Source organism: Hydractinia symbiolongicarpus, chromosome 10 (genome assembly GCF_029227915.1).
Source record: "Hydractinia symbiolongicarpus strain clone_291-10 chromosome 10, HSymV2.1, whole genome shotgun sequence".
Lineage (NCBI taxonomy): Eukaryota > Metazoa > Cnidaria > Hydrozoa > Anthoathecata > Hydractiniidae > Hydractinia > Hydractinia symbiolongicarpus.
The window spans coordinates 14,582,502-14,608,993 of record NC_079884.1 but is presented as its reverse complement, the minus strand read 5'-3'; the positions used below and the strand labels follow the sequence as shown (position 1 = coordinate 14,608,993).

The 26,492-nt window shown below is 34.1% G+C and overlaps 2 protein-coding genes across 2 annotated transcripts; one reads left to right on the top strand and one right to left on the bottom strand.

Annotated features, from left to right (window-relative positions):
- Positions 1–10: 10 nt before the first annotated feature.
- Positions 11–2,184, bottom strand: LOC130612893 (synaptotagmin-1-like). The gene is made up of 2 exons (XM_057434229.1): positions 2,075–2,184; positions 11–1,833 (listed from the first exon to the last, which is right to left on the bottom strand). Exons 1-2 carry the CDS (start codon positions 2,142–2,144, stop codon positions 566–568), a joined length of 1,338 nt encoding a protein of 445 aa, XP_057290212.1. The 5' UTR covers positions 2,145–2,184; the 3' UTR covers positions 11–565.
- Positions 2,074–26,491, top strand: LOC130613297 (A disintegrin and metalloproteinase with thrombospondin motifs 6-like). The gene is made up of 32 exons (XM_057434647.1): positions 2,074–2,656; positions 6,528–6,600; positions 6,926–7,233; positions 8,066–8,273; positions 8,866–9,032; positions 9,965–10,051; positions 10,130–10,254; positions 11,890–11,933; positions 12,901–13,006; positions 13,092–13,238; positions 13,514–13,667; positions 14,569–14,676; positions 15,072–15,217; positions 15,307–15,370; positions 15,617–15,725; positions 16,010–16,143; positions 16,617–16,923; positions 18,029–18,158; positions 18,316–18,520; positions 18,618–18,780; positions 19,003–19,141; positions 19,645–19,877; positions 20,259–20,415; positions 21,485–21,666; positions 22,269–22,457; positions 22,806–22,898; positions 23,018–23,053; positions 23,235–23,276; positions 24,259–24,288; positions 24,953–25,129; positions 25,482–25,622; positions 26,051–26,491. The coding sequence occupies exons 1-32, from the start codon at positions 2,552–2,554 to the stop codon at positions 26,200–26,202; spliced, it is 4,461 nt and encodes a 1,486-aa protein (XP_057290630.1). The 5' UTR covers positions 2,074–2,551; the 3' UTR covers positions 26,203–26,491.
- Position 26,492: the final 1 nt, after the last annotated feature.

Here is a 26,492-nt window from a genome sequence, read left to right as displayed (position 1 = left end):
GAAATGATTTAAAGAAAAAAAAACTTGTATATTTAGAAATTTTGTATTTTCAGAGGTTGAATAATAAGGAAGTTTAGGAATTTGTTATTGTTTCCTTCACCCTAAGCAACTATGTTCCATCGGGTATACAACTTTCCTGACAAGACAAAGAAGTGTCGCACTTAAAAGCACCCACGAAGAAGGTATCGGAAGTATATACAAGTCATAGATATCCGGCAAACAGCAATTTTCGGCAGCTATTAAGATTTTTCAGGGTGATAATATTGTAAAGGATCACATTACACAGCGTGCGAAAGAAAGAAAAAAAAATGAACTTTATCCATACTACAAGGTTATCGTGGTTACGAAATGCACACGTGTTTAAATAAAACTGTGGTTTTAAAATACGTATGAAAAAAATCAACACATAGTTAGGAGCAATTAGTCTTATCTATATGAACTTTCCTTCAACAAGTCTAAAAAACATCCGTTTTTCCGACAAATAACGAATCTTTGCTTTTAAATAACGTAACAAGAGAAAGCAAGAGGAAGTTTTATTTGTTAAATTGAGAATACAATGAGAAGGTTATTCTGGCACAAGCACAGGTTTTAACATATGCCAAAAGCATATCGGCTTTCCAGGCGACCTTCTCATTTTTTCCCAGTGTTTTGCTCCCAAGCCTTGTCCAAGCTGGCCAATCATACACTGTCCTATTGGTTCACCAGGTTGGCCTTTATCATAATCTGCCACAACAAAAAGTAAGGAAGTTTCTTCGATTTTTTCGAAATCGACTTCGAACGCAAACGATTCGTTAAAGGCAGGATTTAAAGTTCGAAGTTTGACTGTTGTTTTCCTTTTCTTGATTTTCTTTCCATCTTGAATTAAAAAGAGAGTAACATATGGATCTGAAAATCCTCCGTCGTCCACTGAGAGTAGGTCTTTACAACTCAAGACAAATATAGCTAAAACACTGGAGTTCGGTGAATAACCGAGTCCTATGCATATATCACCAAGTCCAGTCTTTTTACCGAATGTTCCGACTTCTGATTTAAACTCCGGTACCAATACCCTCCACTGTGTTAATTTACCTTTTGTTAAATCTAAATCGTTTACCGGTATTTTTGCTTCACCCAGCAAATCATGCCCACCAAACCTATCAAAATCGTAGACTTTTAACCATAAAGTACTGTTGGTTAGCCCTGGGTAGGTAACATTTTTTATATAAAAGGTTTCTTCGTACACCGGACATAGTGTGCTTTTCTTAGTTTTTGTTTTGTATTCTTTTTTACCAGCAGGTTTCAGTAAAACTTTAACATACGGGTCAGAGTAACCGGAAATGTCAGCTGCGGGAATATCCTTTGCTTCATGCACGATTATCTCTACAATATTCTCTTCGTTGTCGAAGTCTAATGAAAATCTAACTTGACCCAGTTTAATTTCTGCTAAAGCATCGAACATCGTGCTTTCAATGTTATAGTCAATTTCGTCAAAACGAGGTTGAACTCTCTCTGCGTAATGTGGACCAAATAAATGATTTTTCCGTAAATCTAATTTATCCTTGACTTCCTTTTTCTTTTCCTTATCTCGGCAACAGTATCTGCAGCATACACAACAAGTCACAATAAATAAGATGAATAATATACCAGCAGCTATACTTAAAGTTTCTTCAGGTTTCAATGGCAATGTTTCAAGCCAAGCCCAAAATATGCCATAGTAAACACGTATAGTTTCTAAAACCTTTTGTAATATCTCCTTAAAGTCAGGTCCATCTGATTCGTTAATTGCGGGCGCTTCCGCCGCTCCTAGCGGTGGTTCCGCTTCAAAAAACGTCGATCGTTTCCGCATGTGCAATGCTTGTCAGAATAATGTGGTAAAATTTTAACAAAAACTTATATATTGTTTCAAATGCAAATAATTTCTGTTTGTTTCTTGTTCAGCTGTTTATAAGTGTCGCCATGGTGATCATATTGCAGCAAATACCTGGGGTGTTTAGTGGTGGATCGGGGTGATAAGTGGTGCAACCTTCACGCATGATTAACCAAGTGAAAATATCCCTCCCATCAAAAGAGCTTGCCATCACTAGGCATTAAATGCATAAATATGAAATTTTAATTTTTTTAGTTTTGGAGCTGCGTGTTTTATTATAGATGCGCAGAATTTTCATATATTCTGGAATTAGAGAGGTTTCTTTTCGTTGAGATTTTTTTTATTGGGTGAAAATATTTTCCGCTTATTAAGCATTGGTTAAACACGACCTTTAACGATAGAAGTAGATTAAGCGAAGCATAAAATTATAACCGAAACATTTATTGATACTTTATTGCGCATACTTTTTTAACCAACATATCAAAACGTTCATTTCGCACAGATGAGCAAACAATTAAGTGAATAATTCGTTTTAAACGTTTTCAAACAAGATACTGAACTGTTGAGTGAAGCTGAAAAATTTCTGTTTGTATGGTTGCAAGAAAAGAAATGTTTTAAAGCAACAACAATGGAAAACGCAGGACGTTAACCAACAGAACATAATTTCAACGAAAACTTTTTTATTACTTTTATACCTATATACCTATGAAGAAAATGCATCGTCAGCGTTTATTATTGGAAACAATTGCTTTATTTCTTGTTTTGTTTATACAAAGAGCAGCTTCAAAATATACGGACCGATATTACGAGGTAGGTATCACATTTTTTTGCAGACTTTATGCAGTTCGGTTATTTTGGTGATCTAAAAATAGAAGATTTGTTACGTTGATAAACCTTCGCGAAGATTGATTTTCGCCAGTTTTGCGTTTGCGCGAAAGTTTCCGGATAGGTAAATTTGCAAAATTAATTTTCGCAAAACAATTAGTATTGACTAATTCACTGATGGCTAATAATTTTCGCTTATTCTTTGCCAAACAAAAGTATTTTTCGTTCTCTTGCTTTTCTTGAAATTTTATTTTGTAGCTGACAAATATAAAAGCCAGCCTCTGTGATATGAGCAATTTCAATTAAAGGCTACCTTATCTCCATAAATAGGCCTGAAAATAACCAGTCTCTGGCATATGAGCAGTACAAAAAGGCTACCTCAAGTTTTCTATGCTTATTTAAACCAATAGGCCTGAAATTTATTATATTGGCAAGAGAGTACTAGCGGATTCTGAAAAAATATTTTCGCAAAAAAAGCACTAAAATAATTCATTTGCGAAAATTAATATTCGCGAAATGCATTCTTTTGACGTCGCGCAAATAAATCCTGTCTGCTTCAGGTATAATTTCATTCTTTTGACCTCGCGCAAATAAATGCTGTCTGCTTCAGGTATAATTTCAATGTGCACCACTAACTCATGTTCTCGTGTAGAAATGTAAAATCAATTACCGTTAATAACAAATATAAACTTTTTTAAAATGAGCCATAAGGCTTGCTAATCATTTTCGATATACACGTTAAGTTTTTCTTCAACAATCAAACTCCAGCATTTACGCCATTGTTATTGTGTGATTAATAAGATTGTGAACGTAAATTGACCAAAAATGATAACGTTACTCTATGTTCCAAGTTTCTATCATTAAATTATTGTATATATAATGTGTGTATATTATTTGCGTTTCGAAATTTCTTTCTGATAAAGAAGCGGTTTTAAAAGACACAATAAAAAAACAGTAAAGGTGACAACGTTTCCGTAGAACGGATAACAAATTCGTTGATGATATATTTTTTCGGTCAAATCAACACCAAAGATTTAAAAAAGTCTATAGATGAAGTATATTCCAGTGAAAACGAACCTCAAAGGGACCAAAAGAATAGTTCGAGTTATCGGGGCATACAGTAACTTAAATTCTGATAAAAAATGACAAGTCGTTCGACTTACCGAAAGTTTACTTTTTTTTACTGTCAGCCAAATATACCCTGTATACAATCATTGAAAATATTTTGAAGAAAGTTTGTATCCATTTTAAATAAACAATTTTTTAAACAACAATTTTTAAAGAAGGAAGACATTAAAATTCTCGTATCCTTTTTACGTATTTGGACTTATCGCAAATATTTTAGCCCAGGGGAGCGCTAAAATAGTTTATTGGGGACTCAAGTTATCAAGTGTTATTTATGATTTAATATTAGCGAAGACTCGTCGTGGAGGAGAGTGGAGGGATTTAAAGACCTTTTGGGTTACTGGAAGATTGAGATTATTGGGATTAAATTGTATCACCAAAAGCCGACTTGCTCTAAACGGTCCTGTTCTTATACCTAACGGCAGGATGAACGCGCATATAGCTACAAGACTTCGAAAACTAAACACCCGCGAGTCATCTATGATAAGAAGCGAAAACGGAGGAAAAATCTAAAAATTTTCTTCTGCTCGGAGAAGTTTGCAGACGTGCAGTTTTTGGTGATCATTTTCTGGCTATCTTCTTTATGACATCATAGCTGAAATTTAACAAAGTTCAATCAATTTGTTTTTAATAAGTCATAACGAAAGAAACATAGATAAGAAAACCTCTATAAAATGCCAGTAATGACGTCACGCCACCACCTCATCAACTGATTTTAAAGAGGGGGCTTTCTTAATGTGAACACAAAACTTCCGCACGTAAGGTTTCCACATAGAAATTCCAGATTTGTCAATAAACAAAGACGTATTGTAATGTGTGAATCAGAAAGTATTTATCAAGAGGGTAAGGGTTAAGCGAGACAATAACTCAACTGCTTCGTTTGTCCCAGTCGTTTTTTTTAAAAATATAATCCACATAAACCGCACATTTTTGATGATTATGATTTGTGAGATGAACATGCTAGATAGGTTTTTTTATTTAAAATGTGCTAATTTTAGTAATATCTTTCTATATAAGGAAATTGATCTACTTTGTTTTATGATTGAAAAAAACGAGTTTTTAAATGTTATTAAGAGCTCCAATAATTAAAAATAATTTCATGAATAAATTCATTCAGGTTAAATATATCTTTTAATTGACATATCATCTGTCATATGGATAAGATTCAGTAGATGTTTATTTCGTATTAATTTTAAGCCTAATAATTTAATTTGCGTGTGTAAAAAAGTAATTCCATTAAGATATGTATACGTGTTGGAGCATTTCTGATGCCTACTCTCAACTGTTAAAATTCGGTTCCCAAGATATACGACTAAATATTTTCCCTCAGCAAGATCTCCTGCTTTTGTATATATGACATCAACAAAACGCAGATTAAATACTTCTGCCTCCGAAAAATATTTGTTAATTGTTGTTAACTCAAATTTTTCCTTCATCGTGGTATTTTTCCAGCTGTTTAATTTCAGTTAAACAGGACACGTACAATTCTTTCCTGACGTCGATGTTCTGACGTCAAAGCACTACATTTAAACGTCGCTCTTATCTCGTCAACCGTTGGCGTCAATTATATATCAATGACGTTGACGTTTTAAATACCGTCAAACACAAATGACGTTTAAATTACACAGCATTTTAAAGACGCTGATGATTAGAGGCTAAATAGTTTAAATAATTGCAATTGCAGACTTAGACATACACAACTTTCGCTAGCATGATGAATAACTGACAAATTTTGATGACATTTTTAATAATGGCATTTAAAACTTAAAATGGTGATAAAACTGTTTTGTATGGGTTGCTAACAAGAAAGGAAATACATGTAAACAAATTTTTAGTCTTGTAAAATTCAAGAAAAAAAGTAACCTAAATAGAAAAAAAGCTTTTGTTTTCATATTATTATTTTCTGCGACTTTCACCTCTAGAATCAATAAAACAAAATATGGAGGGACAAACAAACAAACAAATTTAAAAGTTTGAAATAACGTAAATTTTGGTAAAAATAAGAAAAACAAATGTTTAAGAATGAAAAATGGTAACTTTTATGCTTTCCGACACTGTCTCCAGTCAAAGCTTTCGCCTAACGCACCCATAATGCACTCATAATGCACCCATAATGGTAAGCGCACTAAATTCTACCAATTTCGTTTATAGGCGTACTACTGAAACAAAAGCTTTCATGTTCCTTTAATTTCTTTTTGGATATCAACATATATCCAAAAATTAAAGGGTTTTATGACTCCTACATACATACCACCCAGTTACTTTAGGAACATGACGCTTTTCATCAGTAATGATTGACGAGAATCTGAACATAGACAATGCATTGGGACTTAGTAATTGCGTTTTTTCATGCTCGTTTTTATGGGCGCATGTGAATAAACAAAACCCTGATAAGCGCATCAAATTTCACGGTATCCTATGTTACAAAAATCATAAAATGGTAATGGAGATTTCTAAACCAGATAAGCTACTTTTCACCTGTTTTGGTTTATTCCATGCTTTTCATTGCGTTCCGCCATGCACAGCTCATAAATTTGTTGAAATTTTTAATTTTTATATGCAATGTAGTCATACTTATCTGAAGAGATGAAATATTCGATAATTATCACACTACAATTTTACACTATTAATTCCGGAAGCTGATAATTCTTAAAAGCCCAAGTCTAAAACCAGAATATATTTTTTTGCGAATCCTTTTTTTCTTTTAAATTTTATTTCTTTATTTTTGTAGCTACATAACATACACAGGTCAATGAAACAAAGAGATCTGTCTCGCATATTTGGTGTGGACAATAGACAAAAAGGTAACTCACTTTGAAGATTGTGTTGCAGTCCCATAGTCATATGGATAAGGTCGACCCGCGGTAATTAACATGAACAAGTTTTTTCCTAATTTGATAAAATTGTGGCGTATTTGGTCATAATTAAAAAATTTTTGTCCTTTTTTTCCATATTGATTTTTTAGTTATTCCCCAAATGGGAAACCATAGGCACGGTCCTAGGATTTAGCTATAATTTTAAAACCAAACTCACCCTAATTCTAGCCAATTGATGTGAATTTTTTAAAAACAGCAGAAACATGTTCTAGAAATGTATAAATAAGATATATATTACTGTTATTATATTTAGTGCCAGAGTATCAAGTCATCACGCCGCATTTCGACGGACTCTTTTCAAATACATTTACACGGACGAGAAGAGAAGCACGTGACCATACAGAACAGCCAGTCAACTTTAATTTTGGTTTAACAGCATTTAATATTGACTTTCATTTAAATTTATCAATGAACAAAGACTTATTAGGACCAAATTTCAAAATAGAAATAAAAGGTAAAAACAGTACAGTTGAAAAGAAAGCAAAAAAACGTTGTCATTATACAGGCAAGGTGCATGGTGTTAAAGATTCAGTAGCTGCTGTTAGTACTTGTAAAGGTCTGGTGAGTAGGGTTTCTTTTAAGTGCTAAGTTAGAGTATTAACGTGTACAAGGAAGACACAGAAGGCGCTTACTTATACTGTACTAAATTATTAGATGATTATTTATCCCAAAAGTTGATAAAGTTCTAAAATGCATTTTAGGTTTACAATCCAATCACATTATCAATGTTTTCGTACCTAAATATGTCAAAAAATATTTTTGTACCTAAATATGTCGGAAAATATTTTTGTACCTAAATATGTCGGAAAATATTTTCGTACCTATATCGTAAAATATTTTCGTACTTAAATATGTTGGAAAATATTTTCGTACCTAAATAAATCGGAAAATATTTTCGTACAGTATGACGGAAAATATTTTCTTACTATTTTAATGCTGGATTAAAAGCTTGTCCTAAGATTTCACCATCCAAAAGCTTTAGTTGTCTGAAATTTTAAGCGTCCGGAATTTTTTATGGGTTTATTTTTTTTGTTATATAAAAGCAATATTCAGAAAACACCAATAATAACAAGAAACTTTTGCGACAACGTCATAAAAATCATCAAAAAGAAGTTGTCAAAGCCTTTTCAAATGGCGGAGATCTTGCCATTGGAGAATATGTCTCTTTCATCAAAAAATTTATTAGAAGCCGTACTAGTAACTAAATGAGGTTCTGTTGCTCAGTATGATTTGAGTCAACAAAGTCTTAAAGCCTGCCTTTTGTCCCATCTGATATTTTACAATGACGTCCAAAATAGGGAAAAACTGTCTGAAAATGTTTTGAACATATACATTAAATACATTGCTAAAATAAATGCACCTAAGATCTACATCATATTTTTGTCTTATTCAGAGTGGAATGTTTATGGTAAAAGATCATGATTATTTCATCGAACCAGTACCAGACTATCTACATAACGTTCATACAGTGGATACAGACTACAAAAAACCGCATATTATATACCGCAGATCAATAGAAGAAACCGAAATGTTTCATGAAACTCCTAGCGAGACTTTTAATCGACTGTGGTATAGAGATCGCAGGTCGTGCGGAACTCAACGTAAGCCTGACAAAAATTGTCTCATTGCCTTCGTACTATCCTTTGGAGTGGGGGAAGGGGTAGGGATGGTGGGGTTGTGGGGGAGTGTTTTTTTTACTAGTTGTAAAGATGTATTTCTAAAACCATTAAGGATATTTTTTAAGCATAGCCTTTCTACAAATACCAATAATCATCCTTATAATCAGAACTCTAGCGTTAAAACTTTTGCGATTAAAAATTTTAATGGGTAAAATTTTATTCCAGTAATCATCATCCTGTCGTTAGAAGACTTTCTCCGATTTTATGATTGATAGATTAAAGCCACCATTTTGTTCATATACACTTTCCCAAATCAACAAATCAAACGCCTTGAGAGGCTGGAACGTTTTTTCTTCTTATTCTCGACGTTACACTCGATGTGAAGTTGAAGAAAGACTAACTCTCCTCCAGTCTCTCCTTTCATCAGAGAACAGAGAAGCTTATAGCATTTCTTTAGCAAATTTCTGCCTGTCATACGCATTGCTTTGCGGTTAGTCGATGGGCTGACAACAACACACGCGCGAAGAACGAATTTGCATCCTTGCGATTCATGATTAGTATCGATATGTTTTAGATGATCCTCACCTAAAGTTTAAACGGTCCGAGGAGGATGAATCTCCCGCCGCTTTTGGCGACAATGCAGAAAGATATATTGAAGCCTTGGTTGTTGTTGATCAAAAGATGGTCAATTACCACGGAGAAGATGCAGCCTCGCAATTTGCTCTTGTTGTGTTAAACATGGTAAGTTAAATTGGTTTTAAAGATGTTTGACGATCTGTTTTAAAGAAAAGCTGGTATAAATGTTAATCACATTACTATTTGCTGACGGGAGTTTTTTGGGAATTCGATGATCTCTATTTCTCAATTTTTACCTTTTTCTTTAGAGATAAAAAAGACTGCTAAAGTTAAAATTAAAGTTAAAAATTAACGTATCTGTTATATACAACTCAATTCCTTTCTGTGATATTGCTTTGGTGTTAAAATTGTAAAATAAATCAACGTTAACTTTTAAACCAGTTTATGACAGACTCAACGAAAACCATTCAGACACTTTTTGGGTTACATTGCTGATTTCAAGACTTTTTGCTTGTTCATAATTGTGTTTTAAGTAAAAGAGTGTATGTCATATAAACAGACTTGTATTTATTGGACATACGTAAATTATAGTACAGCTTGGTTTCCAGTAACCTAAATATTGTTGCACAACAGCCATCATTACAATTTTTTGGAAACACATGTTGCACAACAAACACAAGAGAGGTTACACCAGAAATGTTGCACAGATAGAATTTTTTCTATCTCTGCAACATTTTGTAATTATGGGCTTTATTGGAAACCAGGCTAAAGGAAGGTCGTCTGTGGAAAAAGAGTCGTTTTTGAATTCGCGACAGGTTACAACATTTTAACCAAACACGAGACCTCATTGACTCGTTTTTAACTTCCTCGTCTTGATTGGCCAAAATATTGTCATTAAAGGTAGACTAGATCATTATTTTCACAAAAACAAAGAACAATTCATTTGCATTTTTTTTTGTACATGACTCAACCAAAACAATCCAGTTTCCAGAATCGCATGCTTTCCTAATTAGACATTACGTTCACCAGTTACTAAGAAAACCACAGCGTTAACCAGTATTTGTAATAACCTCGTTACGGCGCGTTTCTTCTTTTAGGTTGCTAGCCTATTAAGAGATGGAAGTATTGGCTCTAATCTCATAATATTAGTGGTCGTTAAGTTGGAGCTGCACACGGTGGATGTGGTGTGTATGATTGCTTATTATGTAACTGCCTAACTACGAATACTAAATGGTAATTTATGCGGTTTTGTTTATTTATAGGCGGGACTTGTGATTAATCACCATGCACGGAACACACTGCAAGCTTTTGGTGAATGGGCCCAGCGCTCTAGTGATCAGGATGATAGATCCGACGACCATTATGATTATGCAATTCTTTTAACACGGTAAATATTCGTTTGTAACACTTTCCCTTCCTGTGCTTGTAAGGATAACGAAAACAAAATCGGAAAATAGATTGATAAGTGGAACATTTCACAATTAATCTTACGCAACACCCTTATGAATCATTTTAAGTCACCACAAACTGAAATCAATCAATTAAGTGCCATTGTAATAATGGAATATATTTACACGGGGGTAACATAATTATAGACGACAATATCATTATACGATACAAAGTTTATTATATATTAGTATTGAACAAAAAAGCATGCATTTTGCAAATATGTATCGTGAAAACTTAAAATTTAACCTGTAACGTTGTGTTTACCCCGGTTTACTTCGGTCATTTCTCCTCCGCCATATTGGCATGGTTATTCGTTTAAACTTATTTTGAATTTAATCCGTTATTTAGCCTCATCACTTTACTCAAAGGTGCGCTATATATATAAAAAGACGAAGCTGTAGTAGTTGGAGTAACAAATCCAAACGTCAAAACCCCAAATATTACCCATGTGGTGTAGATATCCAAAAAACGTTTGTTTAAGTCCTTAATTAAAATTTCATCAGCGAGCAACGTAGCTCATAACGTTAAATGGTAAATAAGCTCGTGAATACGAAAACTAAATTACCGAAAATCTGGATTGAGCTCTTATTGTGATATTCTGATGTTAATATCTGTCTTATTGTTGACCCCCAGTATTATTTAATCCCTGTGGCATGCTTGAAGGCACTCAATTAGAAATGGGATTTTGGTTAATTAAACCGAAAGGTATTTTTTAAGCGATAAATAAATTGATAATCTCAAAATTTAAGAAAGAGTCACAAAGGAATTTTTTTTGACGGAATTTGGGACTTACTAACTTCTATCATCTTGTGTAAAATATTTCACTAAAATCTATAAAAAGTTATGAATGGCAGTTCTTTATACGCATCACCGACACTGTAGTGACACGAGACGTGCCCGGGTAGCTAGCTTAAGCGCGAAATGTTCTAGTTCATACGATTGAAAAGTAAATAGGGAGTTTTAGCAAATCGGAAATCAAAAATGTTTTCATTAAGTATTTCAAATTTGCCGCATGTCATTTAGTTCTTCGTGGAAATCAAAAGGGCTTTCCGCAGATAAATTTGCCTCCGAATTTGTCATTCAAAATTCGCCTTGTGAGCCGTAAGCCGTCAGTACAAAATGAGCGTAATGAGTCAACTCTAGCTTTTTTACTATACCTTTTACAACTTTACAAAAGATATGACATTACTTGGTTTAAACCAAATTAACAGACCTCATATATTTTTGTAAGCACCACTATTGTTTACGCAGAACCACGCGGAATTTACCGATGAAGCAGAGCATCGTCTTAATCAAAACCACATAGGTCGCGCCATTTCAAACACAGGCTAAAACACAGGTCGCTTCTCCTAAACAGGTAGCATGCTTCTAAAGTGACAGGACTACAATAGTTAAAATCTCTGTCCACCATGGTTGGCCAGGATAACCTGAACTACCTGTATTGATGCAGCTAATATTTACATAAATTCAAAAATTAAACGGGAATGAATGATAGTACTTAAAAAAGTTGCGTGTCTTATAACTGTTTGTTTATTTGTTTGCATGTTTACAAGTTTTTTGTTTATATTTACAGATACAACATTTGTGCTGACGACAAACAACCATGTGACATGTTAGGTAACAGGGAGCGACGTTTACATTATCATCATTTTTTGTTTTAATTTTTCACGATTGACGCACAAAGATTTCCATTTTTTATAACACTACAGCAAAACAGTGACCGTGTACAATTTTGAAATAAATATGGCACGCTGGAAGGATGTCTTTATTGCCATGCGAGTGGAATAAGATATCGTACTAAAGTTGTTTTTTTAAATTTTTATCGGGTTCAATTCTTTTTGCTAACCTTAATTGCTTTTTGTTGTTGTTTTAATATGCTACAAACAAAAACTCATAGGCCAATCCGTAATTCTAACCTTAAAAAAAAACGCTAATGGCGGTAAATAATACCAAATTTTCGTCTGATTTAGAAAATAGAGTATTTTCACGTGCAATAAACTCCTGGCAAGTGAATTTACTTAGATAAGCTCATAAAGGAGTCGAATGCAGCGTGTCTTACTTATTGAGATAAAATCACGTGGTTTTACCGTCATTTTGAATGTATGGTTGGTATTAGATTTATCGTTTTAAGATCTTAGCTTTTCGCCGTACAAAGAAACTTACCTAAAAATGAACAAAAATGTTATAAAATATTTTAGTTGCAACATTTAGCAAATTGTTTTCTCAACACAAATACGAGAACAAATTGTCAATAACCAATGTTATTTCTTTTAACATTTGAATTTTGCAGGAGTTTAAATGTCCTACTGTAGCAGATTTCTTTATAACGAAAAAGGTACTGCAGGGACCTATGTAACCAAGGTGTTCACTAAATTTCGTCCACAACAATATTAGAAGACACAGATTACAAAGTCATGGTGTTTCCGCTTGCACGTAACCAGCATACTGTACATGACGGCGGAATAACAGAATTGACCGTCAGAAGCTATTGATCTTAAGGAAGTTTAACGATATTCAACATTATATAGTATTTGAGAGCAGGTCATAACTTTTTCTGATTTGTAAAAACGCACAATACTTTTAGGACTGACGCAAACTGGAGGAATGTGTAACTGGCCATATTCTGCTTCTGTGAACGAAGACAATGGTTTGCCACTTGTATATACCGTCACACACTCAATAGGTCACAGGTTAGTTGGGTGAAAAATTTCTTGTCATGATATCGCAATTCTGTGGCTTACGTGTCTGATATCCTTTCCTATGTTTTATTCATAGTTTAGGCATGAATCATGACGGGGGAGAAAGTTCAGAGATTTGTCCAGACAACACCTTTATTATGAGTTCAACCATATCCCCGGATTACAAAAACACGAGAAATATATGGTCTAGATGCAGTCGAAATTACTTGAAGCAATTTCTCAAGTAAGATATGTGAAATTACGAAATCATGAAAGCGTATCAAACTAGAATTTTTATTGTTTGCAATTTTAATATTTCAAAACTTTATTAGGTAGAAATATTTGCATTCATTGGCGCACATTAAGCAGCAATGCCGAGTCTGATTTAGGCAAAGACTAACAATGGCATCTGTGAAAGGTTTTATGAATGGGTTCTGTAACTATAGAAGAACTTACTGCTCGTATTTAAATTATATTCCTATATTTTTAAAGTGTCTATATAGTTGTGTTTATTTTTAGAAAACCTCAAGCACATTGTTTGCTCGATGTGCCAGACCAATCACGTGATGTTGACTATCAAAAACTGGACAGTCGTCCAGGCTTGTTGTATGACGTCAAAAAACAATGCGAAATGCAATTTGGGACTGGTTCAACAATTTGTGACAAAGATAAGGTAAACAAAGATAAGCTATAGATAAATAATGGCGTTCGCAAATATTGTCCAGATAAAAATAAAAAATAAAAATGATAATAGCTAGTTGAAGACAAAAAATTCTTAATATTTAGCGATAGTTGGACCAAAGTGGTCACCAGGGTGTAATAATAATTTTTTTTGGGAGGAGGATCAATTCCTAATTTCAGTCTTCAATAAATCACTAATTAACGTAGTAGAAGAAGAAGGTTTCATCCTTTGTATAAAAGTCAGGATAAACAATGTGTCTCCAATGATTTTCTATAGCTAATTACCATTGGCGACGCTTATTATTTCCAAGAGTTTCGGGTACTTGCCATGTAAACAAATATTAGCATGTTCACAAAAAGTATTGCTGCGAAAGTCAGAAGAGGTCACGCTCTGATAAAATTACCACTTTTGGTGTGAGGATGGCAGCGGTTTGCGCCCAAATTTTTGCTTTAGAGAATATGACCTTCTTGACAGAAGAGGTGAACAACTTTAATCGATTGTTTTGAAAATAGCCGGCAAACGGAGTAATATCGATAAAATGTTGGACTTGACGTCGTTTTTTCTGTAAATGCATGACTAATAAATAACGCATTCAACAAATGAGTCAACCGATTTCTTTAAAAAAAGAAAAGAAAATGTAGACCCAACATTATTCAACTTCCAGCCGCAAATGCATCCAACATTTTTAGACATTTATATCGATGTAGCACGATGTTTGACCATAGAGATATTATTACTTTTAATAATATCTCTTTGGTTTGACCTAGATTTAGGGCTCTTTTCATTGACCCAATCACTCTTAGCCTCGGTTTTTGAAAATTTGTCAGTTCGAATATGAAATCTAAATTTTTTGATTTTTTGAACAGGTAATATTTCTCCATCTCAATTTTAGACTGAGAACATATGTACCAAGTTATCATGCACGAATCCTTTAAATACAGATAAATGTTTTACCAGTGTCTATCCTGCATCCGATGGAACACCATGCGGACCATCTAAGGTATATATCCTTTTTTACTGAAAGAAATCAAATTGAAAGTGACAATAAAGAAAAAGCGAAATTTAAACTGGAGAAGCCGTTAACATTAACCATCAAAGGGCGAGTCTTTTAAATATCTAGCCAATTAGCAAAACAGCTTGAGCTGTAAAAAAAGTTGGACCACCATAACTCCTGGAGGCTAGTGCTTTCGTCTTTTAAAAAAAAGTATGAAATAGGATCCACAACGGTACCGAACACGAATCTTCTAAGTCCTGTTTTTAGCCACAAATGACTTTTCAACTTTTGTGAAGCTAAATATCCATGAAATTTAACCTAAGCATTTGGGAACAGAGACAGGCGTACACAGCAGTAACAAGATTGCCAGGCATTATATTCGAGTCTTTTACTGTCTTTAGGAATGCTTCAGAGGAAAATGTCTCAAAAGAAATGAAATAAAACCGACAGATGGCACATGGGGATCTTGGGCGGACAATTATTCACCTTGTTCTAGAAGTTGCGGCGGAGGAGTACAATATCGCATACGTCACTGCAATCATCCAAAGTATAAACATTTTAAAACACTTCACTGTTTTGTTTGTTGTTACAGCCATGATTAGAAGTAAAAGCAATTTTGTTTAATTTCGTTTTTAGGCCAAGTGATGGAGGAAAATATTGCGAAGGCGAGCCAAGAAAATTCAGATTATGTAACAAGGAGGTATACTACAGATCATTTCTTAAAACGTTTTTTCTTATCATGAGATTGAAGTTGACTTTCAGTAATGAATTAAGTACAGGCTTTACAAGAGTAAAGTAAACCTTTAGAACTTAAAATCAGTTCTTTTTATTTTTTTTTAACTTACCCCGCCCCCCCCCCCCCACCCCCTCCTACAGTCAGTAAAAAAATCACAATATTAAAGCACGAAAAAATTTAAACTTAAAGTGTTTAACTTTTTATTTATAGCCCTGCACAAACAGTTTGATGACACACAGAAACACACAGTGTGTCCTTCTTAATAACCGTTTGTTTGGAGAGAAAAAGTTTGAATGGGAATTTAAACCTTCGAAAATAGGTAAGTATTCATCAACATGTGCCATACTAAGGTTTTTAGGCATTTATTTTATCCAATGTATTCTAAGCAATTTTTAGTAAATCATGCTGTATTTTTATTACTTTTTCAATTATTTTCAATTGCTAAGTCCTGTTTTCTCAGTATATAGACTAAATATAGACCCAACATTCCTCGTATACATTGGTTGACTGCCCCTGCCATCGTCTTACTATTATGAAACGACCTTCCTAACCACTCAACCACGCGTCACGATCTATAACGAACAAAACGCTTTTATGATACAGATTCTTGCAAACTGGGTTGTTTTATTACTGGGACACAACACGGTTACGATTTCGGAAATGTTGTGGATGGAACGAATTGCGATCAAATGGATGACAGTGTAGTGGCTGACAAATGTATCAACGGACAATGTGTTGTGAGTGTGTTTTTCGTAGGACAGAATCCACTTTGGTTTTAAGTTATTTGTACTAATTTTCAAGCATATTAATTTTCGCGTACATTAATTTTCGTGTAGTTAAAAAGAAGCTATTTCGCGCGTACAAAAGTACGGCTTAAAATTAGTACGAATAAGAAAACTAAACGGTGTGTGAAATTATTACTGTTTTATTCGTAACAAGAGTCAAAAATAACAAAATGTTAACAGCATCTTATCACATAAGACTAACTATAAATGTCTGGTTCTGACGTCCAATTGCAAACAGTCCTATGGCCTTGTTCCCACACTCTCTACAAACACATGCAATACCTGAGAATGGGGAGAAAAGGGACGTTAGTCGGAATAATGTAAACAACCTGAAATTTTTAATAAACATGGAAAACACGTCTGCTCTGACACAATCATATTCCATAGCTAGGACGCATATGATGTTGAAAACTACTTTCTATTAGACTGTTGGCTGTGATGGTGAGCTTGGTTCTCATGCTAAATTCGATCGCTGTGGCGTTTGCAATGGCGATGGTTCAACTTGTACTACTGGAGAGGAACGATCAAAGATACCGCAGGGCGCCGTTGGTACGGGCGGTATAGTAGATGCATTAAAATCTTTAAAAGACATGGGATTTGATATGGGCTCGTTGTATGGGAAATCAACATTAGATTTAAGCTCAAAAAGGTCTGGTATTCCAGGCAAAGATGTTGTTAGTGATTTTGGATGGGCGAGGATAAAATCAGGTTGCTCTGTTTCTTGCGGCGGAGGTTAGTACTGTATTTATTACGCAGAAATATTCACGTGTCCTGCACAAATGTGATTTGCAGGTATTACCAGTTGTTTTCACTTAAAAGGATACAGATATTTCATTACGCCCATACCATTTTTTACCATGTTAAATTCGCTAATTTTAATTGTTTCAAAATGGAGTGGAAAAAAGTCAATAGTTTAAATATGTGCGTTAACCCTATTCGGTCCGGGGGGGGGGGCGGATTCCGCCCCCCCTGACGGTTTTTTTTTAATAACTCCTGATTGCTTTGTTATATGGCTATGATACCTACTGAGTTTCAACATTTATCTATTAGACACCTGCATGCTAATTTTTTAGGTCCCATACCTTTCAGAGGCTTTGATATTGGCCATTACTCGAAACTACCCCTAAAAATCTCTATGAAGTCCTTATAATGGGGAAAATATAATAACTCCTGTTAGGATTATCCTTAGAACTTGAAACTTGCAACACAACTTTGTTTCATCAAGAAGAATCATTTTGAATAATTTGAACCCGTGACTAATCCGATTTCCCGATTTTGTCGGATTTTACCCGAAAATCGGAAAAAAACGGATTTTCGGGCAATTTTTGGCAATTTTTCATCCGATCCATGTAAAAACCGGAAGATATGTTAAATAACTTTTATTTAGCTTTCAGAAACTCCAAACAGAATGTAAAAATTCGCTCTAGAACAAAAGTAATTATATCTTAAGCAGATAGTGGCATTTTTAACAATTTTCAAGCTTTTGATGACGTCACAGAAAATGTGCTGACGCAAGTAAATTTTTTTTGGCGCCATTTTGTTCCTTTTATGACGTACTATAAGTGTGCCAAGTTTGATTCAATTTGAACAACCCTATGAAAAGTTATTAAGGGGGGGCGGAATCCGCCCCCCCCCGGTCATAATATGTTCGAAAAACCCCGGACCGAATAGGGTTAAAGCATTATCTTTCTACAATTAGTTCTGCATTATTTAAAAGAAAGAACATAAAATTTTTTGCAATAACTTCTAATTTCTAAGAAGAATGTCTCAAACGATAAGGCAGAAATGAATCATCCACAGTTTAAACTAACGATTGTAAATAAACTGACTTTTTCAGGCATAGAATCGATTACAGCTGAATGCAGGAGACTTGATGATGGATCACCTGTAGTAGAAGAAAAGTGTGCAAAAGATCAAAAACCTCCAACGCAGCAATACCCTTGTAAAGAAGATGCTTGCCCACCTTCGTAAGTAACTTTCATTGTAAGAATAGCATATTTTGCATCCAAAGCTCCAAACTTCATAGTCGTTTATATTGCATTGACGATTTCTAAACTAAATAGGCCTTATAAGTTCAGGTAATGTTTATTTTCTATTATAAAAACGCGTACGTTTAATTTTCAGATGGCAAACATCGTACTGGGGAGATTGCAGTAAAACATGCAATGGAGGAGTAAAGAAAAGAAACGTCAGATGTGTACAGAAGGCTGGTACAGGGATCGAGTATGACATTGATGGAAGTCTTTGCACGTCTACGCGACCATCCGATATTGAAGGGTGCAATAAAGAGCCTTGTCCATCAGAATGGATAGCTCAACCCTTTGGAGAGGTATAATCGACGAGTTGATTGATAAATTAATTGATAAATTTTGATTGAGAAAAAAAATTCAAATATATATGCTTAACTGCAACAATTTCTGTCTTAGTGTTCCACAATATGTGGACCAGGTGTACAAGTACGCGACGTATTATGCCAGAAGACGTTGAAAGATGGTTCTATATCAACAGAAGATGAAAGCGAGTGCAGAAAAGAAACAAAGCCACCAACAGAACAAAAATGCAACGCACATAATCCTTGCCCTGGAGATGGTAAGCAAGATGGTTTGCGGGAAAAATTTTTTTGCGGTTCTATAAAATAAGAATTTTTAGGCAGGATTCACGATCGACCTTACTTTTTCCGTGAATAAACTCTCGTGAATTTTCTAAAAGCCGTAAAAACCAAAAAATAATTTAATCGTATCAAAATGCAAAGTAAAGAAAATAAAATAACATAAAAAATGGAAAATATATTACGTACATGTTTCTTTTCAGCTGGTTGTGGTGGTATATACACAGACGAACGAGGAAATTTCACATCGCCTGGCTATCCTAATGATTATCCAAACAATATGGAATGCGTCCATATCATTCAAGTTCCAGAAGGGAAAGTTATACAACTTCAATTTGATAAGTAAGATAATTTGTTTTTCAATTCTTATTCACATATGTCGAAAATTTTTTAGATATTTTTTTTTTCATCATTTGTTGAATTTGACTTTTGGGTTTTTTGGCTTCCCATTTTAGTTTGTTCTTTTTCGATACGACGTTTGATATTGTTTTCAATAAGAGACGACAACTTTGTGCAGAAATGACATACGTAAAGATGGTAAATAATATAACCAGACGCTTAAACATTATTAAAAAGTTTCTTTTAAAATTGATATTTCGACCTTACATTCCAAAGGCCATTATCTTATTTGCTTGAACCGATATTTTTCCAAAGGCTGAAAATAAAATTAACCAATCCACAAGATCACAACAAACCAACAGGTAAAAGACTAAAAATCGTATATTTAAAAACGAAGTGTTATGTATATAATATTACAAAAATTAGTCACAAAATACAACAAAGGTCTAGATTCTCAACTTTGTATGATACCAAAGCAGAAACTTTAACATCTTTTTGTCTTACAGGATGAGTGTGGTTGCACCTGACGACAAAGAATGTAAAAACGACTTTGTAAAAGTGATGGATGGTGACTGCGTATCCAGGCTAGGTGAAAGTAAGTTTTGTGGGAAATCCATCCCACCGCCATTTACCTCCACGACGAATCGATTGTGTGTAAAATTTTTCTCTGATGATTCTCAAAACGATGAAGGTTTTATTGCAAAATATCACGCAGTGGATAAACCCGCACAGAGTCAAGGTAGATATTTTTTTGTTGTTTTGAGTGAAATTGAACATAAACACTTACATTTGATACCATCTTTAAATCCAATGTTCCAGCTTTCTATTATGCATGTCAATTCACTATTTTGATTGGTTTAGAAGTAATTATTCCTGTTAAGCGAAAGAAAAATTTCTTTCTCTGGACGAGAGGAAATTTTGGCAAACAATTAATCATAGTTGAGAATTTCTTTTAAGTATGGAAAATAAATCTGTTTGAGCTAAAGCTTTTTTATAAAGTTTGTACGTAGCCCCGCAATCACGCGAGCTCTAGAAAACTACTACTTATCCGTATTAGCTTTTTTGAATATTTACACGAGGTTCTTAATGCGCTGGCTTACTTAAGATTAATCTTTTTCAGATATATGTGGCTCTAACATTACGGCACCGGCAGGGTTAATATCATCTCCAAATTATCCAGAATACTATCCTCCGAATGAAGATTGTAACATTACGATCACTACAGAGGAAAAACCAATCAAAATAACTTTTCATGCTTTTGATGTTGGAAGTGATGAGTATGTTTCGATTTGAGTTTAAATTATAACCTGGTGTTTACTGGTTTGTTTTCACCATAAATATGTTTTCAGTTGTTTTCATTTATTACTAGCTGTCATAGCAATATCAACTACTTCAAGTAAACCGAGTTATTTTGAAAAAGTGACTATCAACAGTTTTAATAAGAACTTGCGCAGCAAAAAAAATTTACTGTTTCAGAAATTTTATTAGTATTTATAGAACACTAATCGTTAGCTCGTTTAAACTTAAAGGAAAGTCACCCATCGCAGCAAAGTCGATAACAATATATAACATACCCTTAACTCCCGGCAACTCGAATCTCCAAAAGATCGAGAAGAATAATTCAGCGTAACGAATGCTCCAGTTTAATGAAGCTCCCGTTAAGTCGAATTTAGTCTTAAATGAGATTATAGTTAATTTAAAAAAGAGGTGAAATAACAGTTACCAGGAAAAGGTCAACGAAAGAGTAAGGGACCAAAGATAATGGTTCGAGATAAAGTGGGGGGGAAGGGTCGAGTTACGGATATTCGAGGTAACCGAGGTTCGAGTTAAGCGAAGTTGTTTATAAGAACGTATTAAACGTATTTATTCGAGATAATGAAAGTTTGAATTACCGGTGTTCGAGTTACCGAGAGCTAACTGTATGTTATTTGTAGCTTGTGCATTTCATGCGAGGTTAGCACGACCCGCTTTTGACTGACAGACAAAATGCTATTATTATAAAGATTTTCTCTTCGTGTGTCACGACAACTAATAAAAGGGGATTCCAGTTTTCTTATATCTTCTTCATTAAACATCTGGTTGTGTTGCTCTAACGAACTTAATGCATTACATTTTAAGTAGCTAAAATGACTCCAACTGCACCAATTAAAACGTTTTAATTCGAAGCATAACTGACTACTTCTTAGCAAGAGGATGAATAATAGGCTAACTAAATTAATTGCGTAACTTTTTAATCTGTTTATTTTCTTTTTATAATATTTTTTTTCGAATTTTATTTGAAACATGCTTACAATTTAGAAAACTTCCTACACTCAATATTCACAGTCGATTTGATATCTATTTTAGTTGCAGCACCGACTTTGTTTATTTAACTGACGGTCAGGAAAATAAAAAATATTGCGGACAAAAAATTCCACCAAGTTACACATCAAAACAAAATCCCATTACCGTTAGATTTGTATCGACAAACCATGCAGCGACGTTAAAACCCGGCTTCGTAGCAACATATACCTCTGGAATGGGACAAGGTAAGTGTGACCGAGGATATCTAAACAGAAAAAGTATAATGGTCAGCAAAAATATAAAGCATCATCGCTTATGCATTGGTGCTAAGTTTTGAGCAAGAAATTTTCGATTTTGAGCGTATTAATTTCGCGCAATAGGAACATGGACGAATTTCGCCTGTATTAATATTTCGTAAAAATTCCCTAAAAAATAATGGAACAATTTGTAAAAATAAGATTTTTAGAGAAATTGTAGATGCGCTTAAAACACCTTTTCGCACTCAGATTTCTTTCCTTTTTGCGCGTATTCATTTTTGCGCAAAAAGCTTTGCGCGTAATTTTCGTATTAAAGTTCGCGCAAAAAACAGAATTTAATTTTAATTAAATCCCCGTCGCGAATCGGAACTCAGTTAACTATGTCAAAATAAAACAAAGGTCGCGACAAATTCTTTTCCGAGCTTTGTAAAAAACTCGATCACATGAACAAAGAAAATATGGATTATTAGAAAAGCTGCTTGTGGAACCTTGTGGATGGCAGTAGCATCACTACAAAATATATTAAGGATCTAAGAAAGGAGCCCTTTTCACTTCATAATAATACCGTTTGACAATATCATGTTTTTCAGATTCTTCAGCAAATAGCAGGCAGAAAATATCAAAAACTGAAGACGACGACAAAAAAGAAAGTGCTAAATTACCAACTCCACAAAACCAAACAGAAATACCGCCAGAAAATCATAACAAAACTGAAAAAGACATGGAAGACATGAAAAATGAAGCCAAAAAACCAACACAAGGGAACGAACAAAAGAAAGGTAATAGAGCGCTGGAATTTAAACCAGTTGACATACTTGATCCACGATGAAAGCTATTTATATTTTGTAAGATAATTTACTATTTTCATGCAAATATATCTCATAGCTTTAAAAATTTTGTTAACTCGGATAAAATTGTTATCGACCATGTGTACTTTCAAACAAATAGCTAGTTGATTCTCTACTAAACACTCCCTGTGAGAAACTTCTTTCTCACGTTACTCTATCGATATGACAATCATTGTAGAAACAGAAAACATGAAAAAATACTAAAAAAACAGATCAATAAATTAAACTGGGTCAATTGGGTAGAGCTGTATATCAAATGATAACGTGTAATTATTATAGATCTTATTCCTGAAATAGCAGCTCCATCACCATCACCAGATTCATCGTCAAAAGTTTCGTTTGTGAACGTCCAACCAGCTCGTGTGGATGAAAGTAAGTAAATTTTATAAATGGCAAATCTAACTAGCATTTCCTCCTCAAAAGGAGTTACATAATACTCTTGGAAGGCTAATAAAAGAAATAATTAAACACATGTCATTTTATATTTTAAGTTGCTAAAGAAGTTATCGACAAAAAGAAAGAGTCAGGTAACCAAAATTAAATTGCTGCAATGATAACTGTTTTTAAAACAGGATTTCAAACGGAAATAATGTGATATATACTCCGTTGTAAAAAATAGTTTGAATCGTTCTTTCCACCACCATTTCTTGTTTTGTACTTTTAATTTTAAAGCGCCACAAATTCTGAAACAGCTGATTTTCTTTTCAGAATTAAGTCCAGAGCGGAAGGCTTACTTAAATGCAATAAAAGGTATGCGTTACTTTAATTTGAATGTATAGTAACAATTGGTTAGTTTTAGGAAAGTTATGAGATGGTTCAATTGAACAATGAAAATATAAGTTTGTATTCATCCTTAACAAAAAAATGATAAACTACCGTCCAGCCTGTATAATAGGCCATTTTTGGGAACTTGGTTGTCTTAGGCAGGTAGTAGTCTTGAAACACTTATGTAAAACGGCCAGTTTATGAATTGGTTAGCTTTTTCCTTTTTTTTCGTCTTTATCAACTATTACTTATCAACTACTTTATTAACTATTTAATATTATGCGAGCTCTGTGATCTCATAATTACAAGTATTCGTTATGTGTTGGAAAAATGAGGGACATTTGAAACCGTGATATGATCGTCTAACACAGGTATTATTTTATCTTAAAGGGGAAAAAACGCGGTTGCTGGTCGCGTTAGACAGTTGGTCGTCCTAAATAGCAAATGACCACATTGTGGGAGGAGTAAGCAAATATGGTCGTGTAAGACAGGTGGCCGTCCTAAGACAGCTGGTCGTTGTAGCAGATCTGGCTGTAATTATAAATAAGTCTCGTGGAGGAACCAGTATACAAATCACAAAACAAAAATAAAACAAAACTTACAAATATACAATAAATATACGTTTTATTCGATCTGTCACACAAACAACCCAACGCGTCCTATAAATTAAATAAAATGTGTTGCTTATTTAAAATAATTTGTTGTTAATTTCATTCGAAAGGCGGGAATAATTGAAACATTTTAAACGAAATAGACAACAACAAGGTTGATTGCCCGTAACTTCGCCCGTGTGTTTATTTAACAGATAAAATTTTCTAGAGTAATAATAACGCACGAATCACAAAGTATTTTTAGCTCTAATCACATAATTTGTTCTAGGGTAGTCAAAAATATAAACAAAAGTTTTATAGGCGCTGTTATATAATATTCTTCGGTTGATGATTTTCTTATTTTTGATCATTTATAGATGATACTCCAGCATGGATACCTGAAGCAGGTAAGAAATTTAGAATCTACTATAAGAAATTGTTTTTTTGTGGAAACACTCTCCACATCTCGGTATTTGCCCAAGTTCATATTAAGTCTATTTTTGCCGGTTAATGTCAGTAACTCGCTTTAGAGGTGCACTTTCAATGTGTCCTAGCATTTTGGCCCAAACCTGCCACGCGTTTCATTTAGAACTTACCTGAAATGTTCACGAGAATTACTTTTAAACATGTAAACATATATCTTTGTCAAAATTAATATGCTCTCAAAAATAGTTTATCGGCGTCTCCGAAAATAGCTAACTAGAGGAACTCAGCAACTATGATAATCGTAGAAAATTGTTTAATTTCATCAAACTTTTAGTTTAGAAACAATATTTCAATTTTGAATGAAGTTTTGAGGCTTTTAATGTGACCGAAAAGTATGGTTTTTTCTACCGCCCATACTAAAATGGCCACAGGAACTAATCGGTTTCAAATTGTTTTGAATTATTTTGTAAAATTTTATTATATTCACCATCTGGTAATGATATTAAAAGTTCTAAGACGATATATCACATCGGTAAGCTATCAACAAAAAGAAAGATCAAAGTTTAATATCTACATACATTTAATTCCACTCCACAGTAAAATAGGATAAAAATCGACATATTGGATTTCCATGTTTTTTTTCAGAGGACTATACAACTCGGCGGTCTAACATTGCACGACCTCCAGCTCCTGTTGTTACACACCATACAGAGTCCACACATGCTGTAACAAATATCGCACCAAACTACATCAGCCGCGATCGAAAATCGTCTATACAGAAAGTGGTCCCAGTTTATGAGCATAATTTGGATGGACAGAGAGGTAATGTTGAATTTGACGTGTCAGAGTGATAGTTATACTATCATTTCTGTATTGCGAAACACCCAATACCCTTGCGGTTAGTGGTTGTCTGCAACTCTGCTGATATGCTCGCAGCCTGTCACAGTTGCCCGTAACCTTGTCGGGCGCGATATGTTAAAAAACAAATACTCCAAAGTCACACATAAGTACCCATATGTATATTGCTTTTTTTATGCTGGACTAGCCTTCGAAATGCGTATTCTAATGCCATCCTAATGAAAGGTCCCTCCAGAAAAAATGAAAAAAGTCCTAAATTTGTCTGTAAAACGTGAGGGATTATTCATAATTTGTTACGTTTTTTTAAATGTTTTAGGAACATGTCCAAAAGTGGAAGACTTAAAATGTATCCGTGTGTTACTCTCATATCCATGTAAAAGCGATTTTGACTGCAGATCTGGTTTCGCATGCTGCAGTACGTCGTGTTCATACGGAGTAAAAATGTGTACTCCGAAAGGTAAAACATTTCTCAAAAGAACATGCATGCAAATGTCTGTTATGCTCAGTTTATCACTTGAATGAAGACCTTTTAATCTAAGGACCACTTTCCATTGAGGCGTTTTTGGCCCCAGCGTTTACTATTTGGGTATGCGCATTAGAATTTTTTTTTCTTTCGCAACGCTTGTGCTTTGGCAGATTTTGGGAGTTGAGACGAGTCAACTTCCAAGCGTTTACAGACGAAAAATGTTTTAAACAACCAATAAAAATTCAAAAAACGCTGCCATCTTTGATGTAATGGAAATTGAGTATGTTGAACGCCGTTTTTTAAACACGGGAGATCCGGCCATAAAAAAATTTCTAACGAAAAATAAATCCAACAAAGAACCCTAAAATCATGCTGATTCTTGCACCAATATGCTATATTTTATTTCATTTTCATTTTAGTTACGAGACATTGTCCATTGAGGGATCCGTTTTACTCTCCCCATATAGCGTGTCAGGTTGAAACTGACTGTCCCAAGAACAGTCCGTGTTGTCTTGACATGAGCAATCGAAGATATTGCAGACACATGTTGCAAGACACATGGAAACAATAAAAACCGACATTAAAAAAGAAAATTCAGTAAAATATATATTTTTTATAAAACAATGACTTAGAGCTCAGTTCGTTCAAAATTAGGCTGATACCACTTTTATAAGATCAAGCACAACGTTAGAAAAGATCGTGCATAAAGACAATGTTTAGAAGAATGTACTGGGTTCTAAGTTGTTTTTATATACTGTAAATATACACACGACTTGAACACGATTGTGACGTGCTATGTAAAAGTTCGACAGTGACTTTTTTGAATGTAAATACAATTTAACAGAAACCCCACAAGACAAT

Coding starts and splice junctions, on each gene's coding strand:
- LOC130612893 (XM_057434229.1), bottom strand. CDS start 2,144: ATGAAAATTCTGCGCATCTATAATAAAACACGCAGCTCCAAAACTAAA. Junction 1,834..2,074: donor AATTAAAATTTCATATTTAT/GCATTTAATGCC, acceptor TATTCTGACAAG/CATTGCACATGCGGAAACGA.
- LOC130613297 (XM_057434647.1), top strand. CDS start 2,552: ATGAAGAAAATGCATCGTCAGCGTTTATTATTGGAAACAATTGCTTTA. Junction 9,033..9,964: donor CTCTTGTTGTGTTAAACATG/GTAAGTTAAATT, acceptor TTCTTCTTTTAG/GTTGCTAGCCTATTAAGAGA. Junction 25,623..26,050: donor AAAAATGTGTACTCCGAAAG/GTAAAACATTTC, acceptor TTTTCATTTTAG/TTACGAGACATTGTCCATTG.